This window comes from Centrocercus urophasianus, unplaced genomic scaffold (genome assembly GCF_019232065.1).
Source record: "Centrocercus urophasianus isolate 14NV4802_14NV808 unplaced genomic scaffold, USGS_Curo_1.0 seq_144, whole genome shotgun sequence".
NCBI lineage: Eukaryota > Metazoa > Chordata > Aves > Galliformes > Phasianidae > Centrocercus > Centrocercus urophasianus.
Genome location: NW_024884631.1, coordinates 49,419 through 75,181, shown reverse-complemented (window position 1 = coordinate 75,181; position 25,763 = coordinate 49,419). Strand labels below are relative to the sequence as shown.

General features: G+C 45.4%; 1 protein-coding gene and 1 pseudogene across 1 annotated transcript in view; both read left to right on the top strand.

Annotated features, from left to right (window-relative positions):
* Window positions 1-1,297: 1,297 nt before the first annotated feature.
* The window catches only part of LOC122158507 (zinc finger SWIM domain-containing protein 6-like), a 32,858-nt gene continuing 8,392 nt past the window's right edge, over window positions 1,298-25,763 (top strand). Inside the window, exons 1-4 of the mRNA XM_042815234.1 lie at window positions 1,298-1,398; window positions 5,823-5,980; window positions 7,823-7,986; window positions 24,375-24,456. Coding sequence (XP_042671168.1) covers window positions 1,298-1,398; window positions 5,823-5,980; window positions 7,823-7,986; window positions 24,375-24,456 — 505 coding nt within the window. The remainder of the gene's footprint in view (window positions 1,399-5,822; window positions 5,981-7,822; window positions 7,987-24,374; window positions 24,457-25,763) is intronic.
* LOC122158508 lies at window positions 15,299-15,417 on the top strand (annotated as a pseudogene).

Sequence of the window (25,763 nt, the reverse complement as noted above, 5' to 3'; positions counted from 1 at the left end):
GGGGGTGTCTCCTGTGACACCGAGTTGGGACTCTTTTCCAACCTTCCTCATCAGTGAGGTCTGTCTGACTGTGACAGGGCAGGGGGTCCACCACCTGTCTGGGTTTTTTTTCCCAGGGCCCTTCCCCCAGGTAAGCCAGTGAGTCACTCCACCAGTTGATCTCCCACTCACACTCCCTGATAGTCCTAAGTCTCTGCACCTCATCCTTGAGCTCCACCACCAGGCTGAGAAGCTCATCCACCTGCTCACACCTCGCACAGGTTAAGTCCCTGTCACTCTCCCCGGGCAGAAGTAGGCTCAGGCACTCCCTACAGCCAGAGGCCTGAACAGCAACATTTCTTACTAAGGTTTCAGTCTGGGTTGCAACAGTCTTCTTGGAATAAGTCTGCTATCTAGCAAAGACCATGTTTCAGCCTGTAGTCTCAGAGACTGTCAAGGAAATCCAGTCTCCTGAGCAAAGAGGAACCTCCCCTTTCCCAATGAAAAGAAACAACAGTTCCTCACCTGATGGGACTCATGGGGGGAAGCTAGTTTCCCCCCTCCCAGGAGCTATTTAAGACTTATTATCAGGTATGAAGGCATGGGCAGGTGTTTAAACCGTGCCGCTAATGTGCCAGCTCCACCCCTGGTAACTCAGGAGCCTGCCTACAAGCTGCCAGCTCCCAGTTCAAGTGCAGTGCTGATGCTAGCCTCAAAAAAAATCCTGAAAAAGCCTTAAAAAAGCCTTAAAAAGAGCTTTTTTGTTGGCTTTTTCTTACTCTGATCCCTTGCCCACACAGACTTACCTGCTCAGAAGCAAGTTTCCGCAGCAAATGGACCTGGTTGAACCATAAAACAAAATCTCTAAGTCAGATCTAGAGGTTCCACTTATGGTGGATTCTTTAGAACTCCATCCTATTATAACCCAAAAGACGAAGAAAGTACAAGAGAGAGACCAGCAGGGGTGCCCCCTAACCAATGGCCCCCTGCTGAAACGCATTTACATGTAACGGCTAGTCCATATACACCAACAGAACTGATGGATATGGTGCAGCGATTTTGGTAGAGGCCAAGAGAGAGTATACCTGCATGGTTACTTAGATTATAGGATTCAGGGGCAGAAAGCATCACGGTTAATGGGCCAGAAATATCAAAGCTGGCCACCGTAACAGTATACCCTGCTGTCAGGCAGAGACTATATGCTGCTGTCCAGTATAGCAATGAGAGTCATTCAATAACAGACTGGTTAATGGCAGCATGTCGCATGGTTTGGCCAAACAAAACAGATATTCCATTAAACGCAGGATTATGGTCCGCCATGGAAGATCTTCAAAATTATATTCATGAATTAGGCATGAGAGAAGCTATATACGAGGACTCATTTGATAGCCCAGATATTGTGAAGTTTTTAGCAGATATGTGAGATTTAATCTTACAACAGGCCCCTTCTCACCTATATGGGACCTTAGTCTCTATATTAAACCTTCTGGTGACCTTGGAAGCTGTGGTTCAACAGGTTACCCAGTTAGTAGCTGATCTGGGGGAGACAGAGCGTCTACACACTAGGCACAATATCTGAGTAATAGAAGAAGCAGAGGTGCTTCCAGTAGTTAAAACCAAGAGGCCACCTGTGTGGAACTTTCAGTCAGAGCCCATAAGGGTCTCGCGAAAAAAAAAAAAAGCTTAACAACCTTATTTGGGCTGGGGTTCGATTTGCAAAGATTAACCGCTAGCCCAATCACATCCTCCTTCAGCTGTGGAGACTAAGAGATAACTCTTCACTTTTTTTGAATCATAAGTTGCTTAAGTGTTGTGAGTGCCAAGAAACTCAGATGTTAACCCTAATCAAGAAACTAGTGATTGGAAAGGACTTCCCAGGTGGGCGAGATGGGTTTGCATTTACGTGGGGAGGCAGGCAGTGGACCTTTCAGGTCCTGCCACAGGGGTACGTGCATTCACCAACATATTGTCAAAATCTAGTGGCGCGTGACCTGGCTGATTGGACAAAACCTGATGATGTTAACCTATATCATTATATTGATGATCTCCTGTTGACATCCGACTCACTGGAGGCAGTAGGACAGGCAGCAGATTCATTAACCGCCTATTGACAACAGAGGGGATGGGCTATAAATCCCCAAAAGGTGCAAGGTCCAGGCCTGTCCGTAAAATTCCTGGGGGTGGTTTGGTCAGGAAAGACCAAAGTGCTACCCAGTGCTGTTATAGATAAGGTTCAGGCGTTCCCAGTCCCTACAACATCAAAGCAGCTGCAAGAGTTTCTAGGTATATTGGGTTATTGGCATTCCTTTATACCTCACCTAGCACAGCTGCTAAGGCCACTCTTTAGACTCACAAAAAAGGGGCAGCTATGGGATTGGGGGAAAACAGAACAGGATGCTTTCCAACAAGCAAAACTGGCAGTTAAACAAGCTCAGGCATTGTGCATATTTGATCCTACCCTCCCAGCCGAGTTGGACGTTCACGTTACTCAAGACTGCTTCGGTTGGGGCCTGTGGCAACGCCAGAGTTCTGTTCGGACCCCCATAGGTTTCTGGTCTCAGGTTTGGCACGGAGCAGAAGAAAGATACAGTATGATTGACAAACAGTTATTGGCTGCCTGTTCGGCATTACAGGCAGTAGAGCCAATAACTCAAACAGCTGCAGTTATAGTCAAGACCACTCTGCCGATTCGGGGGTGAATGAAAGATCTGACCCACCTTCCTAAGACAGGGGTGGCCCAAGCACAAACAGTGGCACGATGGGTCGCCTATCTCAGCCAAAGGAGCAGTCTGTCTTCATCCCCCTTGAAAGAAGAACTCCAGAAGATCCTAGGGCCAGTGACGTATCACAGTGATGCACCAAAAGAAATACTGGTCGCTCCACCAGAGAAGAGTCCCATTCAGGAGGGAAAATATCCTGTCCCTGAAGATGCCTGGTACACAGATGGGTCTAGCAAGAGCAACCTGAGCAAGTGGAGAGCAATAGCATACCATCCCTCTACTGAAAAAATCTGGTTTGATGAGAGGGATGGTCAGAGCTGCCAATGGGCAGAACTGCGAGCCGTGTGGATGGTTATAACCAAGGAACCCTGTGATGGTATCCTTAATATCTGCACAGACAGTTGGGCTGTGTACCGGGGGCTCACTCTTTGGATTGCACAGTGGGCCACCCAGGAATGGACTATCCACGCCCGACCGATCTGGGGCAAAGACATGTGGTTAGATATATGGAATACAGTCAAACACAGGACTTTGTGTCTACCATGTTTTTGGTCATCAGCCCCTACAGTCACCGGGAAACGATGAAGCCGACACGCTGGCCCGAGTTCGATGGATTGAGAATTCACCATCTGAGAACATTGCCCGTTGGTTTCATCAGAAGCTACAGCATGCTGAACAAAAGACAATGTGGGCAGCTGCTAAAGCATGGGGACTGCCCATACAACTATCTGATATCGTCCAGGCATGCCAGGATTGCGACGCTTGCTCAAAAATGAGACCGAGATCGTTGCCCGAAACAACAGCCCATCTTGCTAGGGGACACAATCCTCTCCAGCGATGGCAGGTCGATTACATCAGGCCCCTTCCTCGTTCCGAAGGGGCAAGATACGCCCTGACCTGTGTCGACCCTGCAAGTGGGCTGCTGCAGGCCTATCCAGTACCGAAAGCAAACCAGGCATATACCATCAAGGCACTCACTAAACTGATGTCTGCCTACGGGACACCAAGTCACTGTGAGTGACCCAGGGATTCATTTTACTGGTGCAACGATACAGCGCTGGGCAGAAGAAAATAACATCGAATGGCGATTCCACCTGCTGTATAATCCAACGGGGGCAGGCCTCATCAAACGTTATAATGGTATTCTTAAAGGCTGCCTTGAAGACAGACTCCCAGTCCCTGCAGGGGTGGATAAAAAGACTGTATGAAACCTTGCGGGACCTGAATGAAAGACCCCGACACAGCAGACCCAGTGCCCTGAGAATGTTGCAGACAACATGGGCCACCCCGTTTAGGATCCAAATTATAGGCACTTATCGTCAGATAAGACCCCAGATTGGTACTGAAAATAATATTCTGCTCCCTGCCCCTGAGAATTTAGATCCTGGCACCCATAGAATAAAATGGCCCTGGAAGGTACAGGTAGGACCCAAGTGGTATGGCCTACTTGCACCTTGGGGGAGACTATTGGAGGTGGGAGGCTCAGTAGTCCCTCCAGTAATAGGTGCATGGCCTACTGATATTGTGGTCAACGCTCCGATTTTCATTGCTAAAGGGACCCCCATCATGTCCCTGTGGCAGATCAGGACACCTCCTTTGGTGCCTGATATCATTATGCAGCCACAGGCATCTGGCCAGAAGGTGTGGTATAGGCAGCCAGGGTGTGCCGCAGTACAAGCTAAAGTGTTGACCCAGGGTAAAAATATGTCCTGTATCTTGCCCTGGAGGGCAGACCTGCCCCTCCTGGTACCTCTGAAACATCTGTATTAGTCCCTGTGAGTCTTTGAGCCTTCAGGATCACCGGAAGGAATGAAATGTCATCAAAAGCGTTCCATTATTACTATCGGATCATGTGTAACACCCAGTGATGGTCTATATGGGACTGATGGAACATAGAACGGACCTGCACCTCACAACTGCATGCCTCGGGTAACATCATCAAGCACTGGCTCATAGAAGAATATCAACGTTCACCGATTATCACTCATTTTAAATTTTACTAACGTGTCGTGATGAAAATGTATATGTGTCACGGTATATTGGATCTCTGTATTATGAAAAGCTCACCCTGTGGTTAACCCAATCATTGCTTCACGCCATGAAGGGGTGGAGTGTATGGGGTTGCTGGATCAGGGCCTGAACCTCTGATTAATCACCTGAGGTGAGCACTGAGTTAGCCACGGGAGCACAGGTGAAGGCAATTCACCTGTGCTGCAGGAAGGGGTGGAACCAGGCTCCACCTCTCCTAGACCCATTTAAGAACTGGCTGCCAGTGATTGCAGATCTGTTCTTATGAGTCTCTTATGAGTCTTGAAAGGCAAATGGGATCCTGGGCTCCATCAGGAGAGGGGTGGTCAGCAGGGACAGGGAGGTGATTGTCCCTCTGTGCTCTGCTCTTGTGAGGCCCCATTTGGAGTACTGTGTCCAGGTGTGGAGCCTTCAGTACAAGAAAGACATTGAGATTTTGGAAAGGGTCCAGAGGAGGGCGACTAAGATGATCAGGGCGCTGGAGCACCTCCCCTATGAGGACAGGCTGAGGGAGTTGGGCTTGTTCAGCCTGGAGAAGAGAAGGCTGCGGGGTGACCTCATTGCAGCCTATCAATACCTGAAGGGAACCTACACCCAGGAGGGGAGTAAACTCTTCAAAAGGGCTGACAACAGCAGGACTAGGGGAAATGGATCCAAGTTGAAGGAGGGAAGATTTAGGTTGGATGTTAGGGGGAAGTTCTATACAAGGAGAGTGGTTAGGCCCTGGAACGGGTTGCCCAGGGAGGTTGTGGATGCCCCGTCCTTGGATGTGTTTAAGGCCAGGTTGGACGGGGTCCTGGGCAACCTGATCTGAATGTGTGTGTTTGGTGGCCCTGCTAGGCAGGGGGGTTGGAACTACATGATCCTTGAGGTCCCTTCCAACCCGGGTGATTCTGTGATTCTGTGATTCTGAGTTTCTTCACTGGAGTTTGTTATGTAAGTCTGGGTTTGGGTAAGTGTTTTTTTTTTTCTTTAGTATGGTTTTCTAGTTATTTCAGACTAACTCTTGTCTGTTCTTTACCATCTGTATGTTTGTTGATTGTATAGTAACTTAGTATAATTATGATTTAATGAAAGTGTATTTATTTATTTTAGGTTGCTCGTATTGGAATCTGCAGCTTCTTCAGGAGACACATCCTATCCACACCACATTGTATCTGTGGTTCCAAACCGTTATCCCCGCTGGTTCAATCTAAGCCATGTTGAATCTCAGCAGTGTGAGCTGGCATTGACTGTGCTGTCAGCAGCTAAAGGTACAGTTCTGTTGGTTATGTATGGTTATGTATAAATGCATGCTTTTAATATTATATGTAGTAAACAGTTTAAAATTTGTGTTTTTGAATCCGAATTGCTGTCTGCTAAGCTTGAAGTGAGTGCAACTAGCTCAACTGACTTAAACTTATAATTAATCTTCTAGTGAAGTAGTTAAGCTAGCTAAATGGTAGCTATGTAAACTTGATTTAATGATGAGACAGTGTTTTTTTTTTTTGTTTTTTGTTTTTTTTTTTTCTGACACACAATGTGGATTGTGAGACCTGGGAATGGGCAAATTCCTTCTAAAATTGACAAATCAAGTTGACTTTTTAGCATGCATTGCTTAAACACTACCTGGTGCTAGAGGAGTTTGTGTTGTCTTGTATCTTTTGTTCATATGTGATTTTTATTATGGTAAGTTTATGAAAAGTGTACAACTGAAATATCGTACTATTGCTGCAGCAGTGGCAGGCTTGATTATAGAATCATTGAATTATTTAGATTGGATAAGACCTTTAAAATAATCAAATCCAACCATTAACTTAGCACCTTCTAAGTCTATTACTAAACCCTGTCCCTAAGCACTACATCTACACATCTTTTAAACATCTTCAGGAATGGTGACTCAACTACTTCACTGGGCAGCCTGTTCTAATGCTTTACAACCTTCTCAGTGAGTAATTTCTTCCTAGTATTCAACCTAAACCTCCTCTGGTACAGCTTGAGGCTGTTTCCTTTTGTCCTGTTACTTGTTGCTTGGGAGAAGAGACTGACCTCCACCTCACTACAACCTCCTTTGAGGTTGTAGAGAGCAGTAAGGTCTCCCCTGAGCCTACTTTTCTCTAGGCTAAATAACCCTGAGTCACTCAGCCACTTCTCATAAGACTTGTTCTCTAGACCTTTCACCACCAGTTTTGTTCCCCTTCTTTGGCTGTCTCCCAGCCCCTCAATATATTGTAGTGAAGGGGCCAGAATTGAACACTATTCAAGGTGCAGCCTCACCAGGGCTGAGTACAGGGAGGCAAGCACTTCTCTTGTTCTGCTGGCTATGCTATTTCTGATACATGCTGGGGTATGGATGCTATTGGCCTTCTTGGCTGCCTGGGCATACTGCTGCCTCATATTCAGCTGGTTATCCACCAGTATCTCCAGATCCTTTTCCACCAAGCAGCTTTCCAGCCACTCTTCCCTCAGCCTGTACCATTGCATGGAGTTGTGACTGAAGTGCAGGACCTGGCACTTAACCTTATTGAACCTCATACAGGTGGCCCCAGCCCACTGATCTAGCTTATCCAGAACCCTCTGTAAGCTTTCCTACTCTCAAGCAGATCAATGCTCCCATCTAACTTGGTGTAACTTGCAAACTTACTGAGGAAGCACTCAATCCCCTTGTCAAGATCTGGGCTTGGCCACCCAGGGTGTTTTTTACCCAGAAAAGTGCATGCCTGTCCGAACCATGAGCAGACAGTTTCTCCAGGAGAATGCTGTGGGAAGCAGTGTCAAAAGCTTTACTTAGCTCTTGGTAGGCAACATCCACAGCCTTTCCCTCATTCACTAAGTAGGTAACTTTGTTATAGAAGGAGTTTAGGATAGTCAAGCAGTACCTACTTTTAATAAATCCATGCTGATGGTCTGATTACCTGTTTGTCCTGTGTGTGCCATGTGATGGCACTCAAGATGATATGTTCTATAACCTTTACCAGCACTGAAGTCGGACTGACAGGCCTGTAGCTCCCCAAGTCCTCTTTTTGGCTCTTCTTGTAGATGAATGTAATATGTAATGCATCTCTGGATGTTTGGGGAAATTGTTTTGTTTTTTTGATTCTGTTTACATCTTGCAGGTGATGTTCAGAGGCTGGAAACAGTGTTACAGTCTATCCAGAAAAATATCCACTCCTCATCACACATTTTCAAACTTGCCCAGGATGCATTTAAAATAGCAACACTCATGGACAGCTTGCCAGACATCACTCTTCTGAAAGTTTCTTTGGAACTGGGCCTTCAGGTATTTGCCTTCTTCATTATTACTACACCAGAAGACAGGAATTTGACTCAGTGTTGGTGGGTGCAGTTCTTTAAGTCACTGAAGACCATACCATCTCAGGCTCAGTCTGGGTTTTTTAGATTGTTTGCTGATGTAAAGCACAGTTGACTGGTAAACACAGAACAAAGGTCTTTTCAGTCTCAGGTTCAGGTGGAAAGAGCTGGAAGTGGCTGACTGCAGGGCATTTTTCTGTTCAGGAGTGAGTGAAGGGTGCAATGGATTTAGGGGTGTAAGCTGAGATGACCAGAGAGCAAAATTATACTGCTGGCCAGAAATGTGCTAGATCTCTTTCATGGCCTTGACGGACCTTGTACTATTCCTCCTTCCCTTCCTTTTTTTCCTCGAAGAAGATTTGGCTGATGTTTACTGAATTACTATAGAAACCCAAGTTCAACCATAATGTTCTGTTTCTAAGGCAGACTATGCTAACAGCAACCCTCTTGCTTCCTTCATCAAGCCCTGCACTCCACATGCTTTGAGGTGGTCATCTGCATTAGACTTAGCCTGAGATGTACAAGAGCCTCAGATCGGTTTTAAGGCTCTTAGCAGAGAGACTTTACAAGCTAAAAGGAGACAGCTAAATTTTAGGTATCTGGAGTAATATTGACTTACGCTGATGAATCCTGGACTTTACACAGTTCGTTTCAACCAAAATAAATTTCTTAATCTCTCTTCAGGGAGTTCTCCAAGAAAAAAAACAAACATGCAAAGATCAGGAAACCACTTATTACTTTGCTTCGGTAAACAAAGCTCCAAAAACCTATAGGGAAAGGATATTCTTCCAATTGCTTCTCATATAAAAGAAAAGTACTACTTGCCTATTCCAGACTTTTAGAAGCTAAAATATTGAATTGGAAAGATGAGTTTCTGTATGTATTGTTAGTCTTTCATATTCTTAAGGTTGCTGTGGAAACCTGCTGGGTTTTTTTTTTTCTGCATCTTAATGTGTTTCTGCCTTAAATGCTTGCTTGTGAGAGAAAGAACTTTGACCTGTGAGTCAACTCAAGCACTGGTCAAGCATCATTCAGTATTAGTAGTGCACTTTGGATTTCACTGTAATCATGGATACCCATATGGTTGATGATGTCATCAGAATGTCTTCAGTGAGATCCAGTGAAGGAAATATTATGACAGAACTAAGAAAATCAATGAATGGTTAAGGGAGTGGTGTCACAAACAGGACTTACGCTATTTATGTCATGGGAATAGTCTTGAAAAACCTGGTTTTCTGGGGAAGGATGGGGTTATCTCAGTGAAGGGGAAGACCATCATTGGCAACATGCTTTCCAATTTAATCAGGAGGGCTTTAAACTTGAGTTGCCAGAAGAGAGGATCCTCAAACCATCGCACTTTGAGGCTGATGATGGTAATGGATGCTCCAGGCCTGGAGTTGGATCACAGGCCAGTAAGACAGCACCTAAGGTTCAGGATAAGGGACCTCCAATTGACAAATCAGCCTCAATGGGAGCCCAACTCAAATGCCTGTACACGAATGCATGGAGCATGGGGAACAAGCAAGAAGAGTTACAGGCATGTGCATGCCTACAGGGCTATGAGGTCGTTGTCATCACTGAGACACGGTGAGATGGCTCTCATGACTGGAATGTAGGAACAGATGGATATAAACTTTAGAAAAGACAGATAGGAGAAGGGGAGGGGGTGTTGTCCTCTACATCAAGAACCAACTGGAGTCCATGGAGCGCCACCTGGGGATAGATGAGGAGTTGACAGAGCGCTTATGGGTTAGGGTCAAACAGAAGGCAGGGGAAGGAGACATTGTAGTGGGGGTCTGCTACAGGCTGCCCAATCAGTAAGACCAAGTGGATGAGGCCCTCTATAAACAGACAGGAGCAACTTCATGTTCACAAAACATGGTCTTCATGGGGGACTTCAACTACCCTGATATCTGTTGGAAGGACGACACAGCAAGGCACTAGCAATTGAAGAGGTTCCTGAACTGTATTAATGATAGCTTCCTCTTTCAAGTTGTACAGGAACCCAAGAGAAAAGGTGCTATGCTGGACCTTGTCCTCACCAATGAGGAAAGGCTGGTGAGTAGTGTGAAGCTCAAGGGCAGGCTTGGCTGCAGTGACCAGGAAATGGTGAAGTTCAAGATTCTTAGGGTGTCAAAGAGGGTGTACAGCAAGCTTGCTACTCTAGACTTTAGGAGAGTGGACTTCAACCTCTTCAGGGAACTGCTTGTCAGGATGGCATGGTAGAAAGCCCTGGAGGGAAGAGGAGCCTAAGAAAGCTGGTCAATATTCAGAGACCATCTCCTCCAAGCCCAGAAGCAGTGTATCCTGAGAAAAAGGAAGGAAGGCAGGCAAGAATGCCAGGGGGCCTCCATGGATGAACAAGATGCTCCTGGACTTCCTGAAGTTCAAAAAAGAAAGTCTATAGGGAGTAGAAGCAGGAGCAGGTTGCCTAGGAGGACTACAAGGAAGTTGTCTGAGCCATCAGGGGTCAGGTTAGGAAAGCTAAAACCCAGACAGAATTAAATCTAGCCAGTGACATAAAGGGGAACTAGAAGAAATTCTACAGGTATATCAGTGATAAAAAGAAGGTCAAGGGAAGATGTGAGCCCTCTCCAGATGGAAAATGGAGAGTTGGTCAGGAGGGATACGGAGAAAGCTGAGGTGCTCAATGACTTCTTTGTCTCAGTCTTCACGGGCAAGGGCTCTAGTCCCACGGCCCAAGTTGCAGAAAGCAAGAGAAAGAACTGAGAGAAGGAAGATATGCCCATTTGTCATGGTTTTATGATTTTTTTTTTTTTTTTGGATCAGTATTCCACATTGTAACATCATGCAGTGCTGGGAGTTAGAGTTAATGCTGCAGTTCCATGGATTGTCAATAATTCCAGTTACCTGGTCTCAGAAGAGAATGAATTGCAACTCCTAGAAAACTTCATTTTTCTATTTTCCATTCGGAGGGAAAAATAAAACTGTTTTTTCTCTCTGTGCTCCTGGCTGTCTTGTCTACAGAATTAGAGTACAGACTTCAGTTTTGGACACTATCTTATTTTGATTTATTAGCTTCAATTCCAGTCATACTGTATTATTTCATATTCCACTATTATATTTAGTAAATTAAGTTTTTCCCTTAGCTTGTTGCCCATTTTCCTTATTTAGGCTGATCTCCTTTTTTTTCCCTTCCCGGGGCATGGGTCCCTTCACCCCCTGCTGTAGAACTAGGCCAGACGGTGACATTTTTTGGTGCATTGGCTGGGAAAACAAACTTCAAAAGCAAAGCTCTGTGAACTCTAACTCTTGGAGAGTTTTGTTAGAAAGCTTAGCTGCAGCTTGCAGACCTTAATTTTTGGGTGTGGAGCCAACATTCTGAGTGCTGTACCAATTTTTTTGTTTGTTTGTTTTTTGACACCATGACAGTTTTGTTTTTTTTTTTTTTTTTTTTTTTTTTTCCTCCTTCTCTCCAAGGAGACAGAAAAGAGAAAAAAGAGAATTGTGAAATAGATCTGTAAGGGATTACATTCCATCATGTTCTGGATTTCAGTACTTAGAACACACTGGACCTTTATTAAGTCTGCAACTCTACTCTATGGAGCTGTATGCATATGTAAAAAAACTAGAAGCGAAGGTGGAAACACCTATCTCGTGCCTGCATACAACGTGATATGGTTTAAACACTGACTTTTAAACAGGCTTCTGGTCTCTCCCTTGAATCCCTTATATGTTTTCAGAGTATTAATCAATGACCACGTGGTCAACCTCCCTGAATGTACTCCTCATCATTTTGCTCAATATCTGTATTTATAGTATTTTGAGGAAGACTTCCCCAAAGCCAGAGAATACTGAGTGAGAGGGAGTATGGAGGGACATGGATGAGACTTCAAAGATGTGGGCATTGCCAGTGTCATGGTACTTAACTCCTGAACACCTGCAAGACCCTGAGAACCTAAGCAGATATTTGAGACAGGGATGTCGCGGCTCAGGCAGATCTGAGGAGGCACAAATGATTTGGGGCCTGGCTGATGCTTATCAGGCCTTATTTAATACTATCCCAGAAAGGGAGATGGTTTCTTAAACTTCTTAGCTTTAAACTAGATAGGAAACGGTAAGAGGATAAAGCTGGGCCTGCTAGAGAACAGCCTGGGGAAGTGGTATTGGGATCAGGTGAGAGGTGAGGGGCTCAGTTGAGGTGCGTCTACACTAATGCACGCAGCATGGGCAACAAACAAGAAGAGTTGGAAGCCATTGTGCAGCAGGCAAACTATGACCTAGTTGCCATAATGGAAACGTGGTGGGATTGCTCCCATGACTGGAGCACTGCAATGAATGGCTACAAACTCTTCAGGAAAGATAGGCAAGGAAGGTGGGGTGGTGGTGTGGCTCTCTACGTTAGGGAATGCTTTTATGCTACTGAGATTGTGACTGGGGGCGATAACATTGAATCCCTATGGGTAAAGATCAGAGGATGGACTGACAAGACAGGCACCCTGGTGGGTGTCTGTTATAGACCTCCAAACCAGGATGAAGAGACAGACGAGGTATTCTGTAAGCAGTTGGCACGAGCTGCACAGTCGCCAGCCCTTGTCCTCATGGGGGACTTTAACTTCCCTGACATATGCTGGGAGTACAGCACAGCACAGAAGAAGCAGTCTAGGAGGTTTCTGGAATGCATAGAGGACAACTTCCTGATGCAGCTGGTCAGAGAGCCCATGAGAGGAACTGCCCCACTAGACCTGCTGTTCACAAACAGGGAAGGTCTGGTGGGAGATGTGGAGGTTGGAGGCTGGCTTGGACAGAGTGACCATGAAATGATAGACTTTATGATTCATGGTGGAGCCTGGAGGGGAAATAGTAAAACCGCTACCTTGGACTTCAGGAGGGCGGACTTTGAATTGTTCAAGGGGCTAATAGGGGGAGTCCCCTGGCATTCAGTCTTAGCAAGTAAAGGGGTCCAAGAGAGCTGGTTGCTCTTCAAGAAGGAAGTCTTAAGGGCGCAGGAGCAGGCAGTCCCCCTGAGCTGCAAAGTGAGCTGGTGGGGAAGAAGACCGGCGTGGATGAATAGGGAGCTATTCCTGAGGCTCCGGGAGAAAAAGAGAATCTACCGCCTGTGGAAAGAGGGACAGGCAACTCAGAATGAATACAAGGAAGTCGTTAGGATGTGTAGAGGTGAAATCAGAAAGGCAAAAGCCCAGCTTGAATTTAACCTAGCCGCTGGGGTGAAAAGGAATAAGAAGCTCTTTTATAAATACATTAACAGTAAGAGGAGGACAAAGGAGAATATCCACTCTTTGCTGGATGAGGCTGGGAATGTGACCACTGAGGATAAGGAAAAGGCAGAGGTTCTGAATGCCTTCTTTATGTCTGTCTTTAAAAGTCAGACCAGTTATCCTCAGGATACTCCTCTCTCTGACCTGGTAATCTCGGCTGGGGAGCACACTAACCCCCCTGTGATTCTGGAAGAAACAGTCAGAGACCTACTGCTCCAACTGGACTGCCACAAGTCTATGGGGCCAGATGAGATCCACCCAAGAGTGCTGAGGGAACTGGTGGAGGTGATAGCCGAGCCGCTTTCCATCATCTGTCAGCGCTCCTTGTTGACTGGTGAGGTCCCAGAAGACTGGAGGCTTGCCAGCGTGACTCCCATTTACAAGAAAGGTCATAAGGAGGATCCGGGGAACTACAGGCCTGTTAGCCTGACCTCAGTGCCAGGGAAGGTTATGGAGCAGATTGTCTTGAGGGAGATCACGCGGCATGTGCAGGGTGACCGGGGGATCAGGCCTAGCCAGCATGGGTTCATGAAGGGCAGGTCCTGTTTGACCAACCTGATCTCCTTCTATGATCTAGTGACCCATCTGGTGGATGAGGGAAAGGCTGTTGATGTGGTCTCCCTAGACTTCAGCAAAGCCTTTGACACTGTCTCCCACAGCATTCTCCTGCAGAAGCTGGCAGCCAGAGGCTTGGAGGGGTACACTCTTGGCTGGGTAAGGAGCTGGCTGGAGGGCCGGGCTCAGAGGGTGGTGGTGAATGGAGTTAAATCCAGCTGGCGACCAGTCGTGAGTGGTGTTCCCCAGGGGTCGGTGCTGGGGCCTGTCCTCTTCAATATCTTTATTGATGACCTCGATGAGGGCATCGAGTGCACCCTCAGTAAATTCGCAGATGACACCAAATTGGCTGGAAGTGTGGATCTGCCTGGGGGTAGCGAGGCCCTACAGAGGGATCTGGACAGGCTGGAGAGCTGGGCTGAAGCCAATGGGATGAGTTTCAACAAGGCCAAATGCCGGGTCCTGCACTTCAGCTACAACAACCCCAGGCGACGCTACAGGCTTGGGGTGGTGTGGCTGGAGAACTGCGTAGAGGAAATGGACCTGGGGGTATTGATTGATGCTCGGCTGAACATGAGCCGACAGTGTGCCCAGGTGGCTAAGAAGGCCAATGGTATCCTGGCTTGCATCAGAAACAGTGTTGCAAGCAGGAGCAGAGAGGTGATTGTTCCCCTATACTCAGCACTAGTGAGGCCGCACCTCGAGTACTGTTTGCAGTTTTGGGCCCCTCACTGTAAGAGAGACATTGAGGCCCTGGAACGTGTTTAAAGGAGGGCAACAAAGCTGGTGAGGGGTCTGGAACACAGGCCATATGAGGAGAGGCTGAAGGAGCTGGGAATGTTCAGCCTGGAGAAGAGGAGGCTCAGGGGAGACCTCATTGCTTTCTATAACTTCCTGAAGGGAGGTTGTAGTGAGCTGGGGGTTGGCCTCTTCTCTCGTGTCATTAGTGATAGGACCAGGGGGAGTGGTTTCAAGCTACGGCAGGGGAGATTCAGGCTGGACATGAGGAAGTATTACTTTTCAGAAAGGGTGGTCAGGCACTGGAATGGACTGCCCAAGGAGGTGGTGGAGTCACCGACCCTGGGGGTGTTCAAGGAAAGGCTGGATGTTGTGTTGAGGGACATGGTTTAGTGGGAGCTATTGGTAATAGGTGAACGGTTGGACTGGATGAGCTTTTAGGTCTTTTCCAACCTTGGTGATTCTGTGATTCTGTGAGTCTGAAATTGAGAGTCTCCATGGTGAAAGAGAGTGTCTCAGAGCTGATATGGAGAATCTCCAGGTCCAGAAAAAGTGTGTTGTAGTCAAGAAACAGTCTCTAAGGTGAAAGAGAGTTTCCCAGAGAGTCTCCAATCTGAGACAGACAGTCTCCAGTCCAAGAGAAAAGACTTCCAATCTTAGTGAGACGGCTGTCGGTGTGAGCGAGACACCCTCCAATCCTAGTGGGGCTCCCTCTGATCTGAGAGAGAAATCCTCCAACTTACCTGGGTACTTACCTGGCAGGGGAGACGCCATGATCAGGTGGTGGTTTTCCGAGGGCGAGGCTCATCCCCTGCACTCCAGGTGTGCTGACCCCTGTGATTTCCCAATTATTTTTTAACTGAGACAGGGGAGATTTAGGTTAGATATTAGGAGGAAGTTTTTCACACAGAGGGGGGTGACACTGGAATGCATTGCCCAGGGAGGTTGTGGATGCCCCATTCCTGGAGGCATTCAAGGCCAGGCTGGATGTGGCTCTGGGCAGCCTGGTCTACTGGTTGGTGACCCTGCCTGTGTCAGGGGGGTTGAAGCTAGATGATCATTGTGGTCCTTTTCAACCCAGGATATTCTATGATTCTGTGATTCTATGATTCTATGAGAGAGGCTTCCTGCAATCCAAACTTGAGAGTCTCCAAGCTCAACGGGACACCCTCCAGTCTGAACGGGAAGCCTTCCAATCCAAGAGAGATGAGAGAGATGCCCCCCAATCCAAGAGAGACTCCCTTCAATCCAAACTTGACAGCCTTCATTCTGAACAAGACATCCTCCAGTCTGAGTGAGACACCCTCCAGCCTGAGAGGGACATCCTCAGTTCCAAATGGGACACGCTCCGAACTGAATGAGACACCTTTCAGTTCACAATATTCAGTCTCCAAACTGAACAAAACCACATTCAGGCTCATTGACTCATGCTTGAAGCTGAACTAGATTCCCTCATAGCCGAACAAGGCAGACTTGGAGCCAAGCTGGGGAGTGAGAGCATTGAAACTGAACAACCAGATCAACCACAGGAGGCACCAGAATCAATGTCAGTTGCCCCTGTAAGAAGACAGAAAATGAAACGAACATTGACTCATGAAAAACAGAAAAACAAGGAGGAGAAAGTAGAGGAAGCAGATACTATAAGAGAAAAGGAGGAAAGAGATTCAGAGGAGTGTCTCTGAGATCCAGTGGAACTGCCCCTGAGGCCAGGGGAGGGGCACTCAATAAGATTGTGGTCACCAATGCACAAGAGGGTAACAACAAGTCCTATGGTGACATGATGCTCCAGAAAGAATTGAGTCATATAATGGGACTCATTTCAAAAATTCTTCTGTAAATACTTGGGCCAAAGAACATGACATTGAGTGGATTTATCATATCTCCTATCATGCACCAGCTTCTGGTAAAATCGAACAATACAATGGGTTGTTAAAAAACATGTTGAAAGCAATGGGTGTCGGAACATTTAAGCACTGGGAGAAGCATTTGGCAGAAGCTACCTGCTTGGTCAACACTCAAGGATCTATCAATTGCGATGGTCCTGCCAGCTCCCTACATACTGTCAAGGGAGATAAGGTCCCTGTCATACATGTAAAGAACATGTTGGGAAAAGTGGTTTGGGTCTTTCAAGCTTCTGGGAAGGGCAAACCTCTCCATGGAACTGTTTTTGCCCAGGGACCTGGGTCCACTTGGTGGGTGATGCAGAAAAATGGGGATGTTCAATGTGTACCACAAGGGACTTTGTTGTTGGGGAATGCAGTCAGTAATTTTATGTATATATATAGGTTTGTGTGCGTGTGTTTAGTGCTTGTTAATTATGGTTTGTTTGCATATATTAAGCATGATGTAGTGATGTAGAATAAGGGGTGGAATGTCATGGTTTTATGCTTTTTGGTTATCAGTATTCCACATCATAACATCATGCGGTGCACTGGGAGTTAGGGTGTTAATGCTCCAGTTCTGGGTACCTGTCCCAGAAGAGAAGAACTACACTCCCCAGAAGACTGGTTGCTGTGTTGTTACCATTTCTGCTCACGGGAAACAGATATAAGGCCTTGGTAGGTCATCTGACATCCCTCTCTTTTCAATCATCAGCCTCTCCTCGCTGCTACTCGTCCCGACCGCACGCATCGCCTCAGCACTAGTGTAAGGCCTACAGCTTTCAGATACTCTCTCTGATTGTATTTGATTTATTAGCTTTAATTCTAATGGTATTGTATTATAGTGTGTTATCTTGCATTCCAATACCATATTTAGTAAATTAGTTTGTTTCTCATTAGATCGTTGCTGCTGTTTTTAATTATTTTGGGGTCCTCTGTTTCCCTTTTCTGGTGGCTTGGATTTTGTGAAATCCCTCTGCCCTGCTAGTCACAGAACCAGGCCAAACCAGCCCATAAACCGTTGACATTCTTGTATTTTATTTGTGTATATATATTAAGCATGATGTAGTGATGTGGATTAAGGGGTGGAATGTCATGGTTTTATGATTTTTGGTTATCGGTATTCCACATCATAACATCATGCGGTGCACTGGGAGTTAGGGTGTTAATGCTCTAGTTCTGGGTACCTGTCCCAGAAGAGAAGAACTATATACCCCAGAGGACTTTGTGTTCAGAGAGGAGGTAAAGTCCCTGGCAAAGTCATTGAACCAGGCTCTCCTTCCTTCTGCTTGTCCTGACTGCACATCTTGCCTCAGAATTAGAGTAAGGCCTTTGGCTTTCAGACACTCTCTCTCATTATATTTGGTTCATTAGCTTTAAGTATATTGTTGTATATTGTATTATAGTGTGTTATCTTGCATTCCGATATCTTATTTAGTAAATTAGTTTGTCTCTCCTGACATCTTGCCGCTGTTATTTTTTCTGGCCCATCTCTCTACCCTTTTTCTCTTTATACCCCGTTTCCCCTTTCCAGAGATGTGGATCTGCGGGTCCCTCCACCCAGCTAGTCACGGAACTGAGCCAAATCAGCTCATTAACCATTGACAGATCATTAGCGTTGCAACATCTCAGGTGTATTCTGTCCTTCAGAACCTTACTGGCACAGACACTATGAAATCTGCAGGTGCATGAGGAAAGCAAAGGAAAGCAATGACAGAGCCTTTGTTTGAGATACAGGTGCTATAGAACAAGATATCAAAGAAAGAGGAATTAACTAATCCCTCCCAGCAACAGTTTGGAAAAAAGGGTGAGCTGAGGAATACAGATGCAGCCTTCTCTGGTTCAAACTCTGGTGCACTGGAAAAGGGGGGGGAACCCACACAAACTCTGTGTACATAAATACTCCCATAAGCATGGCCTGAAGCACCACTGAGATGGGGAGAGAGAAGGAGGGTGGATCTAGGCTCCCTCCTACTTCAGGCACTCGTGCTCGTGTACTGGTTCAGTCTGTGACCTGGCAATTCCAATGCACTGACCTATTGAGAAACTCTCTTCAGTTGACAGCACAGATCTAAAACCTTTTTTAATAAGAGGTTTCTCAAGAACGTATTGAACTGAAGTGGAATATTTCTTGTCTTACATGGGTTATGGTATAAATTAACTTCAGCTCCTCCTTGATGAAAACATCAATACAAACTTTATTTGAAATACTTAGAGTTTCTTTTATCATTAGTCAACTGAAATTTCATCTTGTCTATTGGAAAAGTGTTAGCCTTAGATTTTGTGTGCATCAGTGAAGGAAGTCACCTAGGCTCCTTCTCCTTGGTGGAGAGAATTGGACAGATATTTGCACTTCAAAGCATTTTGACTTAAAGATTCCTGTTTTTCTTCCTGAAAGACTTCAACTAAATGTTGGTTCTATGCTCTGTGTTAGCCATGTTTTCATATTTAAAAATGTTTTGAGTTGATACTTACAGAAAAATTTACTTTCTTTCGAAATGCTTTTTTCTCATCTAGCATGGAAAGACTACTATCTGCAATTTAGGACTAAAGGGAGTGGCAGGAGTTAGATGATGTGACAGAGGGCTACGTGTCACTTTGAAGTCTCCTTAGTATTGGGAGGGCATATGCTGAGAACCCTCTTGTTGCATTGCCTCCTACGGTACTGACCTAAAACCAGGCCAAGACCAAATGACTGCACGTACACACCAATATGATGTACAGCAAAATGGCCTTTATTACACGTGAACTCTAGCTTATATAACCTATGTGCTTCGTCTACGCCCCTAAGGGCATGTGCCACACATCAATCATAGAGCAGGGAGAGGGCCTATCGCGTCACATCCCGTGGGGGGGTCTCGCAGTTGCCGACAACATCTCCCCCTCTCCAAGCTCAAGAAAGTCTACTACAACTCGAGAGGACCCTAACTGCGTACACCCCGAAATCCCCGCATTGCGCCTATACAGGCCATTGTCCTCTCGGTTAAGCCTTGCCCCATTACATCACGATTCGCAGAATAATCCTACCCTAATAACCCTATAACCTATTAACCTAATGGCAACCTATTAACTTAATAATCCTAATGTCTTAAACGTGAGTTCTACATAAAACTATATATTGCATTCTTAGAAGATGCTGATTCATTCGTCTTAGCATTTGCCATATGAGTCATTTGTCTCAGCATGCACTATACCTATGTATGTGTAATATAACTATATACCTAATATATATAGAATATGACTATATACTTATATACCTATATGCATAATATGACTATAAGCACTAAGCGTATTAATGTTAGACCTAATGCAACTATAACTGAATATAGAATAGAGTTAAACATTTCCGTCGCATTGATGGACCATCCAAGAAGCACTTCCCATCAGTGGTGTTCTCCGTCCTTCTTTGCTCTCTCTAAGACGTGATGTCTCTCTCTCTTGTGTTGTGGTGAACAGTGATGAAGACTTTCTGTCCACTGCCTCTGATGTGTTTTAGCGGTTGGTACAAGTTATCTCGTTAGCACGAACACCTTTCTTCATGGGTAAGCTGCTCAGGAGCGACTCCTTCTCTAGTTCTTTCACCAATCTTGTCTGTTGTCTGGGCCTTCCCAGGAGTCAATGCTGTAAATGAGAAGACTTATGTTCCAGTTAGTTCCTTGCTGATGTCTGGCTTAATTTTTTGCGACGGTATCCATACTATTTTTCCTGTCTCGCAATGTTTTACTGCTGCATAACCTCTTCCCCATACCAAAATCATCCAGCCTGCCTCCCATTCCCCACTATCTGCTTTTATTTTTACTGGAGGCCCTTCATTCAAAACTTTGGGCTGCCAATGTTTCTGTACAGGGCTTCTACTGCAATCTCCACATTCGAAGTGATTCAATGAGTAAATGGCTTTAGATAGAATCTCTGCTTGTGTTTTAACAGGAATCGCACTCTGATACCCTTCCTCCTCACCTAGGACGCGTAACTTTTCCTTGAGGAGGCGATTGGCATGTTCTACAATTGCTTGTCCCTGAGAGTTGCCAGGAATTCCTGTGGGATGAGATATTCCCCAAGCTGTTAGCCATTCCTGGGTCGATTTTGAGATGAAGCAAGACCCATTATCTGTTTTTATCTGGCTGGGCAACCCCATAGCAGCTATTGCAGTGGCCCAATGACTCTGTGCTGCAGTCGAATTGCACTTTGCATGTTGAGTGACTGATATCATAGAAAAAGCTGTGTCTACAGTAACAGCGAGCCATGGGCAAGGGGCCATACGGCATTCCCATGTAAAATCCATCTGCCAGATCTGTAATGGCTTTAAGCCACGGGGGTTAATGCCTGCACCAATAGTTGGGGCAGAATTGCAACATGGACGTGCCTGAACTACATTACGAGCTGTTGGCAAGGGAATAGAACAGGCCCGTGCCAAAGTCTTGGCACCTCTATGAAGAGATGCATGAAGATCATGCGCAGTTCTGACAGTGAAGCATGCTGTGCCTGCAATAACTGATGTGATGTTACCGACGCTACATAATTAAAGCCACATCCTACAATACTGGTAAAGATATAGACAGAGAGATTAGAGATTACTGATTAGAGTGATTGCTGATAGCTCCAGTGGCACTATCTATGAGTATGAAATTACAAAGGATCCTTATCCAAACATAACCTTTCCCAGTGTATACCAACATTGTCTCAGGTACCTGTTGGAATGTACCTCAAAATGACAAACATTTATTCAATATCAAGGCAGATGTCTCAAGCCTTGAGAGCATTGCTCTCACAAGCAAATCCTTGCTGCTTGTTCTCCAGGCCTCAATCTGGCCACCTGTCCCTGAAGGGAACCCATTCTGATGCCCAAAATGTATACTGGATTGGCTTAAGCACCATGAACATCAGATTCATTGTATCATGAGGAAAGAGAAGACCTGATGCTGTCAGGACTTCTAATGCATTTAAAGCAAGGAGTGATTTCAATCCCAGTTTCTCTGCACAATCTATCAGGTGTGTGATGTCTTTCGAATCGAGGGGTACCCCTTCTGGGCCTCTGTTACCGTTCCCTACTATCAGGAAGATCTCTAGTACTTTTCCTTCCTCTATCAGGCTAGATCTAAACTTCCCACAATCTGTTAGTGCATCTCTCTTAACTCCTAAATGCAAATTCACCTCTCTCCTTTCGCTATCCTTTTCAGTCACAGCTGGAAGCTGCGGGCTCCACAGCCCTCCCCTCAGACACATCTCCCTTTGATCATGCACTGACTGTTGTAGAGGCTTCTGATTGGTTGCATGCACACTCAATCTTGTAAAAGGATATGTGGGTCGAATCAGTGGGTCCTGGTAGAGTGGTAGGGAGTTGGTCTGGAAACTCTCGTCATTTTGTCTTTCTCCTACGGGTGCAACCTGAGCAGAGGGCGCTGGCCAGACGCTACCTACTCCTTCAGGTGCGATCAGAATGAACAGTGCTGGCCGGACACTATCATCTGAGTGCCTGTAAGTTACATCGCTTCCCTTTCTCCCTCTTTTTTTTTCTACCACCTCTCTAACTTTTGACCAATCCGTACCCAGGCCTTTCCCGCAGTCCCCACCCCCCTGGGTATTACTGCATTCCACCTCCTGAGAGGAGACAGCAAGTGTCCCATCCCAGCTCACTTCTCCCCCTGCCCCCGCAGGTGGTGTTAGATTACACAGAGAAGGATACAGCGGTTGCCGTGGATATGGCTGGGGAGTTTCAACGACCTTGGATTCCTGCACTTGAGCCGTTTTGCAAGATAAAAGTGCAGACAGTTTAGCGCAGTCTTCTTCTACTTGTTTATGCAAAGCTGGAGCCGAGGGGGGAGCAAAGGGGGGTGCCGAAGGTGTGGATGAGATGTTAGTCGCCATAGTTGAAGACATATTTGCGGTGTTCTCTTCTTCAGGGGTCCTGCAAGAAAGTACGCTCCCCGCGCCATTTCTCACGGTGTTAGTAAATTCCAAACCCATCATAACACGCGCAGCCTCAGGAATTCTATCTTCTTCTCTAGCGGCTTTAAGAGCCCCAAGAATTAACCCCCAGATTTTTAGCTCCGCCGCTTTTTGTTCCCCCATCGCTCGTTGCACAAGCGTGGAAGTAAACTGATCCCATTTATCAGGAAGTAAAATGTCCTGAGGGGAGGGAAGATTCCACTCCTTTTCCAGGTGAATAAGTACAGCGGAAATGTCCTTCTTAGAAGGGGCATTGCTGCTGTGATAGTCCTTACAGAACTGAAGGACCAACTTAATAACTTGATCCATCACCAGCACGGCACTGATGTCCCAATTCAAGAGCAACCTGCCACTAACCACATGCTATCCCCACCCTCGAACTTCCACAGCAGCCAGCTGCTGCAGGCACGCCCTTAGGCGAATACCGTAACACCACAGTCTTCTACGGCCAGCCCGTAATTACCTCATTACAGCATTGGAAATTCCGCAGGCTCGCAGGAGACTTCAACGCAAGTTGGCTTCTCATGCAAGGGGGATCCTCACAAGTGGGTTCCTCACTGGTTCTTCACACGGAGCACCAATGTTGCATTGCCTCCTACGGTACTGACCTAAAACCAGGCCAGGACCAAATGACTGCACGTACACACCAATATGATGAACAGCAAAATGGCCTTTATTACACGTGAACTCTAGCTTATATAACTTATGTGCTTCGTCTACACCCCTAAGGGCACGTGCCACACATCAATCATAGAGCAGGGAGAGGGCCTATCGCGTCACATCCCGTGGGGGGGGGGGGGGTCTCGCAGTTGCCGACAACACCCTCTTACAAGTGCTACTGACTCCAATCTGTTTTGTGAGTGCATTTTATGACTTTGATATGTATAGTTAATCACTGACAGCTTTATATTTCACTTATGTTTTTTATTTCATTGCTACAAATAGTAATGTCATGATCACTGATACTGTAAGAAGAAAACTACTTGCTTTTCTTACCTAGATGTCTGTGGTGTCTGTCCAGTTAGCTGAAGCAAGCTTTCCATGCAAGTTCTGTGCAGCATTTTCGTTCTGAACAAACATATTGTCATGGAGTTATCTAGATCAATTTGTATCCGTGACAGGGGGCAGCAGGCCTGTAGGCTCCCCAGCCCAAAAAAAGGGAAGGGAGAGGGGGAAGGTAGGGAGATAGGATCTGGGCCCAAAGACAGAACAGCAGCAATTATCTGAGGAGGAAAGTTAATTTTACTAAATATGATATCGGAATGCAAGATAACACAATATAATACAATATAATTGGAATTGAGACTAATAAGTAAAAAGAGAGTGTCTGAAACCAAACAAATTTTACTCTGAAGGCAAAATGGCTGGGGCGCACACCCACACACTGCTAGGCAGTGAGTGAGAGAGAGAGTGAGTCTCCTGACTTGTGGGTCTTATCTTGTCTGAATGCAAAGTCCTCTGGGGTATGTAGTTCTCTTCTGACATGATGTGATGTGGAATACCTATAGCTAAAATCATAAAACCATGACACACATTTGCCCACATTTCGATAAACATTATAGGCATTAACTGCAAGTGATCTAAAATATGTACACTACACTCAAAGCTTTAAAAACTCATTTTTCTGAGATCCTGATGGTTTCACGATGAACTTCTTTGCAGGGACTCTGTCCAGGTAGAGAAATTGTTAGTGATTGGTTAGGCTTTGTTTCTGTTGGTTTTGTTGTTGTTTTTTTTGTTTGTTTGTTTTTCTTCCAATAAAACAGTCTCTCCTTTATCCTTGAAGAACCTACAGTTGGAATATACTCTTCTAAGTTAGCTGAGCAGTGTTTTTCAACTTTTGACATATCAGCTGAAAAGAGGAAGCAGAGTGGAGAGGGAAAGAGCTACCATTTTGAACCCCAGAATATCTGATTAAATTAAATCCCTAATTGTTGGTATATTGCCTTGATTTAGCAATAGAACTTATTTATATTTTGTTTATGTTGTTTTAATAGGTGATGCGGATGACGTTGTCAACACTGAATTGGCGACGGCGGGAAATGGTGAGGTGGTTGGTAATGTGTGCAACAGAACTAGGTATGTTCTGAGATACTTGAGATTCTTGAGGGCTCCTGCCTTTTCAGTTAAGCTTAGATGATTTGATCTTACTTATCAATACCTAGGATCTACAAATGTATCCCAGTTTCTGTTGATCTATAACATTCCTTCATATAGAAGATGTTAATTATGGCAATGGTGAGTAGTTTACTTGAGTACATGACAGAATAGGCCCAGGACAAGTGAGACAATAGTTGAGTAATGCAGTGGGAATTCCTTCCCCAAAGGGTAGAGGGATGCATTACCTGAGAAATATCCCAGATTTCCCCTTCTCTCCTCCATATTGTCTGGGTTTGAGGCTGCAGCAGATAAAAGGCTTCTTGTTATGAGTTGTCACGCTGTGCTACAATTTACTTGCTCTGAATGGCCAGGTTTAAGGTGAAGGTGAGATAGCTATCTGATCAGCTGTGTGTGAGAGAAACCAGAAAACAGGTGAATAAAATGCTGAGAATGCTTCCCCCACAGTGGGAGTATCTAATGAAGAAATTATTATTGTTTTTTTTTTTAAATCCCCTGAATAAATCCAAGTTTAAAATGCAATATCCCCATTGCTCCAAAAGTAATGTCTCCTATATTTTTATATGGAAACTACAACAGACACAAAGAGCATAATTCTATTTGATAGAGCAAATTCTCAGCTACAAAATGTTATTTTTCAACTTAGGCACCACCATTAGCTTTGCATTTTCACCAGCAGTGAACAAGACCCTGTATGCCAAGCTCATAAAAACCTGCACCAGCAGGGGTGACCCACTGTCACCACTGCTGAAACATACCACCCCTTGCCCCACTGTGGTAACATCTCACGTTTGGTCTGTTCAGCAAGCGTCAACGAATGTCAAGGGGTGCAATTTTTTCTGCATGGAGGAATTCAGTTACATACCTTTGCTTCATATGCACTTCTATATCAGACACCATTTTGTCAGACTGGCTCTCTGTTGCACAGCAACAAAATTTAATGGAATATTGGTGGGAAGGTTCAACCCCTACTATCATACTGCCAGTATCTGCTTCTGTCATGTGCCAACATAATAAAATGGGAGGCATTACTTTCGGAGCAGCACTTGTACATCTTTGTTATGTGTCTATGACATTGTGCAGGCCTCTCCTCCATACTGAAAAGCAAACCAAATAGTACTGTATCCATCATTTAACCACACAAGGTTAAAAAAAAAAAAAAAAAAAAAAAAAAAAATGGAAACAGAAACAGCCTCAAACTTAGAGGACAGCAGTGGGGAGTGTTGGAAATATCCAAGTAATTTTGTCAGGATGGTATCTCTGATAAA